The sequence below is a fragment of the Rhagoletis pomonella genome, unplaced genomic scaffold, assembly GCF_013731165.1.
Source record: "Rhagoletis pomonella isolate Grant_MI unplaced genomic scaffold, Rhpom_1.0 Rhpom_scaffold_03033, whole genome shotgun sequence".
In the NCBI taxonomy this organism is placed as follows: Eukaryota; Metazoa; Arthropoda; class Insecta; order Diptera; family Tephritidae; genus Rhagoletis; species Rhagoletis pomonella.
This window is the reverse complement of record NW_023461586.1, coordinates 2,866-11,311: the sequence shown is the minus strand read 5'-3', so window position 1 is coordinate 11,311 and position 8,446 is coordinate 2,866. Positions and strand designations below refer to the sequence as shown.

Genomic DNA, 8,446 nt, shown 5'->3' with positions numbered 1-8,446 from the left:
CATGTCATACATGAACACTTCAATATTTCATTTCCTATTTGCCAAGAATTTCTGCTTCACTTCAAATACAGTCATTTGCTACTAATTGCATTTGTCAGATATCGACAAAACAATATTTCCCTTGTACCAAGAAGGAAAAACAAAAAGAAAAAAAAATGCTGAAAACAGCAAATGCTAAATGGCTTTTATAATTTCTTTAACAATTGCTCAAACGCTTTTCGCTGCTTTACACCGAGCAGATTGAACTAGTAAGAACAGATGCTGTGCTTTATATGGGGAGAGGGGTTTTTATTGTATATTCTTTGTTTTAAAAAGTTTTTATAATATTTGCTCTATTCTTTCTTCACATTTTCTTTTATCTTTTACTGAACAGTGTTTTCTTGGATGGTGCCAAGAATACGAACACTCAACCTAGTCATAAGTATGTGCTATCTAGACGGAGGCTACTAGTCTTATCAAAGTTGTTGATCGACTGCGTCAAGTTGATTAAACTTTCATTCTTTACGTATCTGCATGTTCGGTTGTGTATGCATTTGTATTTTAAGGCATGTGTGTGTGTGTGTGTATGTAGAAGATTATTATTAATAGCGGTCTATTTATTTAGACAGTTATATTGTGCTTATTAGTTAACGCTTTGTTAGTGACTCTGCTTTGGCTCTGATATTTGCAGGCAGCCAATATTTGCACACTAATCAGAGTGCAAATAATAAATAATTCGACGAACCACGAGTTCAACACAATAGAAGGTCTTTGTTATATCTGTAGCGATGAAAAATATTTATGTAATATTACTGTAACATTTTTTCATGGTATTTGTAAAAATTTTGAGCTTTAAAGAGCTTGAGCTATTCATGAAGTTGCCAGCATAAAAATTCGTCTTCGCTTAATTTTTGTTTTTCATAAAATCTTTAAACTCATCTCACCTTTTCCTCTCTCTCTCTTTGCACAGACTGTCCAGACATCTTGGCGACCTCAGCTGCCGTTACCCAAAGAACTTGACAACTCCACCGATGAGCCAGACGACTCAAACGTTGACGCCGTCGACATGGAGCGCTCACAAATAGCTCACAACGCAACGTCGTCACACGCCAACAGCCGAAAAGACAATTCCCTAAGCGCCTCACAAGCGTCCACGAATCATACGCCCGCCAGCAGCGCTTCGAATAAGAAGTGGTCCTTTGGGCGCCTCTTTCGTCGGAAGAAAGATATTGCCTCGGATTCATCGTCTGAAGAGGATCGCAAAGCTGGCTTTGTACCCACCCAAAGAAATGCACGCCATGCCACCACCAGCAGCGGTGGCGGCGGCGGCAGTAGTGCCAATTTGAAAACAAAATCGAGTAATAAATCAAGTAAAGTTAGTCGTAGCAGCAAGTTGAATGGCGCCAGTTTCGATCACATCGTCATCAATCCGCAGACAGGCGCTCTAATAGCACCACCACATCCACCGCAACCACAACATGTGGATCATGAATTCTTTTTACCCGTGGAGACCATTTCACCCACGGAGGCTTACTATCAGAATCAGCAACAACAGCAACAGTACCTCCCGCATGCCGGCGCGCATCCAGCCATTGCAGCTTATATGCGCTCCTCAAACTCGTTGGATCGACGCGCTGCGCGTGCCGCGGTAAAAACACGTTCCGCGCAACGTTTGCCACACGAAAAGGCGCTTGGCGCGCATTCATCCAGCGAGGAAGAGTTGATTTCTTTGAACTCCTCAACTTTTTCGAAATATCGCAGTGATGAGAGCATTCATAGTGGTGGAATGGGTGCCGCCAATAATGCGCAGAGCAGGCGTAGTCGCGCCGCGCGCAATGAGCGCTACTATAAACGGCTGTCGCGTGATGGCGAGCCAAGCAGCGGCCAGGTGCCAGTCATGTATGCGCCACAGCCAACACAACGCTGGAAGACGCAACCAGTGCCGCTCTCTATTTACAATCCATCAGCGCAAGCGACGCCACCTAGCGCTGCTGCCCAGCCGCGCTTAAGAAATACAAGTAGCCTGCAACATGTCGCGCCCTATGTGCAGTGGGGTCAACTACAGCAGCAACAGCAGCCAAAGAATTTGCAGAATAGCGTTAATGATAGCAAGCGCAGCATCAGCTATGACAGCCACATACATTTACAGAATGTCAATGGTCGGCTGCAGACAAAACCGTTGCCACCACCTCCGCCACCACGTGATCCACTGCGACGCGTAAATGTCAGCGGACAGTTGCAGAATGGCAGCGCTGGTGATTTGCGCCCCATTTCGTACGCCTTCGATCAGAGCGGGCTGCCGGCGCTGCCCACTGCTACGCACCGTCTGAGTGGGCGTTGTGTATCAGATGATAAGATTTGGTCGGGACCTGCGGGACCTCATTACCAGTCGGTGCATTCGCTGAATACCCCGCCGGCTGTAGCGCCAGCGCAGCACATGCAGGCCGGCACGCCGCAACAAGCATTTGCGCCCAGTAATACGCCACACCACCGGCGCTTCATTACGCGCGCTGAACGTGATGCGCATCCCTCGAAGAAGTCGCTGCCGAACGGTTTGGAACATCACTACGTTGCCGATGCGACACCGCGCTCGCGCAAGCCCATACACATGCTGGAGCCGCACGCGGATGCGACAAGCAAAGATGCGATTGCGGCTGCGAGTATATTGCGCACGACAAAGAGCGGACTACCTTCACCTTCGTCTCAACAGCACGCAAACGACTTTTGGAAACGCTTGGATGCTGGCGCGCAGCATCGAGGTCGAGACGTGCAGCGCACATTCGCGCCGGAGAGCAACGCCAAACCGCGTTCGGTTTCTAGCTCGCGTGTCGGCGAGTTACGCGCTTACCCTATACCTGTTTACTCGGAGGTGCAAAAGCCACACAAGAAGCCGCAGTCGTCACCACAACCCGCCGTTGATGAGGTGGATAACATTGTGTGCGGCAGTTTGCGAATAAAATCGAAGCCGGACAATTCGAGTTCGAATTACGTAGAGATACGCAGCAAGGACTACAGCAAGAGCAGCTCCATGCCGAACCACTACCAGCGACGTTCGGGCGAGATACCAAACACGCCGAACAAGTATGACGAGTACGTGGCCGAGAAGCGCGAACAGCACCACAAACCCATTTTCACGCCTCCCACGCCACCGCAGCGCAAGCTATCCATACCGCCCAGCAGCGCAGCCGAGGTGCCCATATATTTTCCGCGCAAAAAGCCCGCCAATCTTGAGGAGGCCATCAACGAGCTGGAGGCCATCTACAAGTCACTGGGGCTCACCGAGGAGCCAGAGAAGAAGGAACGCATACCAACGCCCAGTGAGTTTGAGAAGTACGCTTTGGCGCACGCCGACGAATACGATGATGAAGATTCGCCTGCAGGCGAGCCCGATCCCATACGCGACGATGTTGCCTATCGTAACATGCAGCTGGCGAATTTGCAGCACAAAACCGTGGAGAAGCAGCCGCCCTTCGGCATACCTATTGGCCCGGTTGTTGCAGCGCCGCAAAACGACTATCTGCATGTTACGTCCATAGTGGAGCCGACCCAACCGGTGGTGGTGAATACGCCCGACATAATCAAAGATGACTTGGCCGTGCGCGCTTTGCGCAAGGACCCGCCTGGCCCCAAGGACAAATTCATGTATCCGTACAGCTCGTTTCAGAAGAAGAATCGCGCGACGCGCACACAATCTGCAAACATTTACAATCTGATACACCGCGACGCTGCCAAGCCATCCGGTGGTGACCTGCACTCATATCTGGAACTGACGCGCAACTTAGATCGCGCCGGCAGCATGTCGGATTTGCGTAAGGACGATAGCGAGACGACCGCAGATGTTCCAGCTACACTGGCGCTATTGCGCAACCTCAAGGAGCAAGATCAGCAGCAGCTGGCTGCGCCAAAGAAACTCTCGATACCTTTCCGTCATCCCAGTCAGGGTGGCGCCATTTGTGCGCTGCCCGAAAAGCTGCCCAGCAGCAGCGTGGCGCACAAAGAGGAAGTACACAAACCGCCTGTGCCGCTGCCGCGCAAGAGTCTCACGCCTGAGCCCACGGCGGCGAATGCGCAAATGGAGGACGCGCTGAATAAGATTGCAATGGATGCGCAAGAGAAGTCCGTCAAGCTGACGAAGGAGCTGCAAGAGTTGCGCAAGGAAGCGCTCATAACTGCAGCGCGTCCGCCTAAAGCCAACACTGAGGAGGAGAAGCTGGAGAAAGATTTGCAGGAAATTGAAGCGGTGTCGGAGGCGGCAAAGCGCTGCGGAAAAATGCTGCTAGACACCTTGCCCGATGCGAACAGCAGTCAAGCGCTGGCGAAGCCACGCAAGTTGCACAAAGAAGGAAAACTCATTGAGGCCATCGATCAAGTTTCGGAGGCGGCCAATGCGGTATGCGAGAAGATATTGAAGGACATTGTGACCACCGAGCCGCCAGTAGTTGTACAGGAGGCGGTGCAAGTGAAGAACATAACACAAGCCAAACAACCAGATGAGTCTCTGGTCATGCCAAACCTTATCAAGAAGCTGGATCCCATACAGTCGAAGCAGATAGAGGCAATCGCTAAGCGTTGCATGCGTCAATTGAGCGAGCTGGCCAGCGGCGATGACAACCCCGACTATGACAATCTGAATCAGGAGCTGCAGCAGAGTGCAGCCAGCAGCGTACAAGCATCATCAGCAGCAGCAGCTGTTGCCACCTGTAACGCCGAACATATACACTCGGAGCCAGCGGCAAAAGTTGATAATATTGTTTGTACCGTTGCAGAAGAAGCAGATGCAGCGCGCGCACGTCAAGCAACGACAGCGCAGAACATTGAGGAAATCGATCAGATCATGCTGGAGTGCGAGGCCAAAATGCGCCAAGGAGCGACAACCGTGTCCAAAGTGTCAGCGCCACCTATTATCATCGCGGAGCGCACGCTGGGCACTGCACGCCAAGGCGGCGCGACAACGCACAGCAGTGGCGATGATCACACGACTGCGCCCAGCATAACCACAAGCAGCTGCAGCAGCAGCAACAATGCTGGCGTCGGTGGCGTCGGCGCCGGTGCCGTCAAAACCGGTGCCAGCACAACAGCCTCCTCGTTTTCCTCATCCAGCGATTGCCTGGCCAAATCATCGAGTCCCTCCGCCAGTCGACGACAATCTTCGAGCATTACCTCCTTCAATCCCTACTCCTCCAGCGATTATATTAAGTCACCAAGTAGTGAATATCATGCACCCAGCACCGATCCAATAAAAACCTTCAGCACCACATCTTACGATGTTCCATCGACCACAAGCGCCACACCGAACATAAGCGCCACAACGAATAGCACATTCAGCTACTCGCCATCGCCACCACCGCCACCGCTAAATTTGACGCCAGTCAGCGCACGCGCCATCGCCGCTACCACAGTCACTGATGCGGCTACGCGTCATTCACAAGAGCGCGCACGTACACGTTCGCTCTCCTCCCCTTCACAGTACAACTCTTCCGAGGAGTTGGCAATGATTTTCGGCATTGGTGAGCAATCGTCGTCGAGGCGTTCACGAACGCGCGAACAACAGCAGCAGTCGGCACAACCGTCTACCACAAATGTTTCAGGTAAAGATGATGATCTCACTACTACTAAATCAGTTCATGCGCCGCCAGCGCCTGTGTCTGTACAAGTGCCATTGACATCATCTAATCATGCATTCGCTCTCCACCATGCATCCATGCTCGATACCGCTACTACTACTACTACTACTACTACCGCTGCAAAAGCTACCCAGCTACACACTAATCCCAATGCTGTTGCTGTTGAACTGACTGTTGCCAAGGCATACGCATGCGCGAAGCCAAGCACTACTAATAAACCAGAACATTTGAATGTCATTGTTGTTGTTGATAATGTAAATGATCGTGTTAGCGTTGTTGATGTTGAAAATGTAACAGGAACTACTACCACTAAGAATCCCATTAGTACTAGTACCATAGCAACCAAAAACTCCTCTACCAAACCCACACACTCCGACACTAAGAGTTCACCTACTATGTTAAGTCCAAGTAGTTGTAAGCTAGCATCCATACCGGAGTCCCCCCCACAAGTTGAGAGCGCGCCAATGGAGTGTGCAACATTAAAACTTTCACCCAATTTTAATAAGATCTATGCTAGTAAAATAAGTATTGTAGTTGATAAGGTAACGGCAGAAGCAGGCAGAATGGGCGTGGTTACACAATGCGATTCGTTGAGCTCCGGCGAAGAGGAAACCTCATCCAATCCCGACTCGGGTAATGTCAGTTTAGCAGATTTTCCGTTGTGCGCACAAACAAATAATGCATGCTTACAGCTCGAGAGCGTGTGTAATAGTCGTTTTGAGGTTAGAAAGAATTTCGTGAGTGAGGTATCCATAGTGGGCGGGGTTTCGAAGGAAGTTCAAGACGCTAGAAGTGTTGGTGAAGCTGGAGCAGATGTTACCGAATTTCCACCACCGCCAAGCGAAGAGGAATTACGCGATAGTTTGGGAGAGGAAAAGAACGAAAATGGTTTGGGTAATGGGGCGTGTGAGAGAGTAGAGGCTGAGCAGGAAATTGAGCGGGAATTGAAGCGCGAAAACCAAGAAGATGAGAGAGTAGAAGTGAAGGCAAGTGATCATATTGCAAGCGAAGCTCAAAAAGAGCATGAAACTCGAGTAGGCAGCAGGCTAGAAGTGATCACAAAGAAGCACAGTACTAGCGACACTCAGGAGGTGGATGAACGTAGTAAAGACAGAAGTTATGTAACCATCTTCAGGGACACTTCAACCCATGACCGGGAACAGATTAGCTTAGAGGATAGAGGAGATAGTTTTTCGAGTGAAGTCAGAGAGCCTCCCGCGTCTATAGATGATTCAAAGTTCCAAAACAGCACGCCCATCAAGCGCAAAATTAGTAGGAGCGACCTACTCGAGGTGGATGACACGCAACACTTAATAGAATTAGCACAGTTGGTGAGGAGTAGTGGTTCGAGAAGAAATAGCGCATCTGCGTCCGATGTAGAATGCTCCACAAGTGAAAGCCAAAATCGCGCGCCCATCGAGTGTGCGTACAAGTCTCCAGCGCGCATTAGCACCGAATTAGATCATTTGCGGCTGGCGTTTTCAGAACTTTTACAAAGAAATTTAACCGAAGTCGATGAGTTGCCAAGCATTGTAGAAGAAGAGGATGCGGTAGAGTGTTGCGTCACGGCTAGCCAAGTAGCGAGAAGTGATGAATCGTCGCTCAACCTCACAGATAAAGCATACGATACGCTACCACCACGCAAGCGCAGCATAGTCTTTGAGACACCGCCACTTAATCTGAATATCTCTGAAGTGAAAATTAGCTACTGTCCCACTGATAGCCAAGAAAGTGACAGTTGTCCATCCGATACTTTGACACAAATAGCAAAATGCACTACCGAGGTGGAGCAACTCAATTCAGCACTCAGCGAATTGCCACAGAGTGTGGCCGCCGAAGAGGAGGAGGAGACGGAGGCGGAAGAAACGCGCGACGACTTCAAACCGGCCGCATCCACGGTGACTGGTCTACTGCCTTGGCGGCGCAGAAAATCTACTTTAGTGGACGGGGATGGTCAAGCGCTCGACGATGAGAAGCCTTCAACCAGCGCTGCGGCGGCGAAAAATCAGCGGCACGCCCTCTCAGTATTCGGTGAATTGCGTCCGGCTGCGGGGGCGGCGGCGGCGGCAGCGGGTAGCTTGACAACACTTGAACACGTGCTGTTGGCTTGTTCGTTGGGCGTTATCACACCCATAGATCTATATACAATGTGCCTGATCATAATTGGCATGATAACTATAATAGCGATTGTTTTGTTTTGATTGAGTGGTGGCTTCAGATTCACTCGGCGCTTGCGCTAACGAGTTTCGAGTTAAAGCAAATGTTGTCTTTTGTAGTTGTTGAAAATACCTAAGCCACTTTACACACTTTGAACGTAAAATAAAATTGCACATTGTTAAGTTTGGTAGAATGATGGATGAGATATGAAGATGAATAAAAGGGTAGAAAATAAAAGCGAAATGGAAAGAATATTTGAGCGTTTTTTTTAAAATGAGTTCCAATTTTGTATAAGTGGAAAATGCACTCACTTACAATTACATACATAAATATTGTACACATGCATACGATTGTATTTGTTGTTAGTTGTAGCTATAAGGTGACCAACTAATCATTTTTATATTCTTATTTTTTGAGTTAATTAACAAATTCAACCAAAACGATTAACGTTTTATAAGTAAATATAGTAAAATTTATCGATACAGTTGCTGCAATATATTTTTTAATTTTGAAAAAATTTCTGAAAGTTACATTTTTTTCATTGAAAAACAAATATTTGTGAAAAAACTTGTTATAAAACCGAGGTCTTAATCTTTATTTATAGCTATTTTTTCTAAATAAATTTAGATTTTTTAAAGAAAAATATTCAGAAAACATTTTTGTAAAAAATACTAGATTTTTTATTG

The 8,446-nt window shown here is 48.5% G+C and overlaps 1 protein-coding gene across 2 annotated transcripts; it reads left to right on the top strand.

Moving 5' to 3' along the window:
• The first annotated feature begins 928 nt into the window (after nt 1–928).
• LOC118753903 lies at nt 929–8,014 on the top strand. 2 transcript variants are annotated; one of them, XM_036488781.1, is made up of 2 exons: nt 929–6,684; nt 6,730–8,014. In XM_036488781.1, exons 1-2 carry the CDS (start codon nt 1,046–1,048, stop codon nt 7,802–7,804), a joined length of 6,714 nt encoding a protein of 2,237 aa, XP_036344674.1. In that variant the 5' UTR covers nt 929–1,045; the 3' UTR covers nt 7,805–8,014. The 2 variants fall into 2 exon arrangements, with proteins under 2 accessions (XP_036344674.1, XP_036344673.1); XM_036488780.1 differs by having other exon boundaries at nt 929–8,014.
• The last annotated feature ends 432 nt before the right edge of the window (nt 8,015–8,446 follow it).

Coding starts and splice junctions, on each gene's coding strand:
- LOC118753903 (XM_036488780.1), top strand. CDS start 1,046: ATGGAGCGCTCACAAATAGCTCACAACGCAACGTCGTCACACGCCAAC.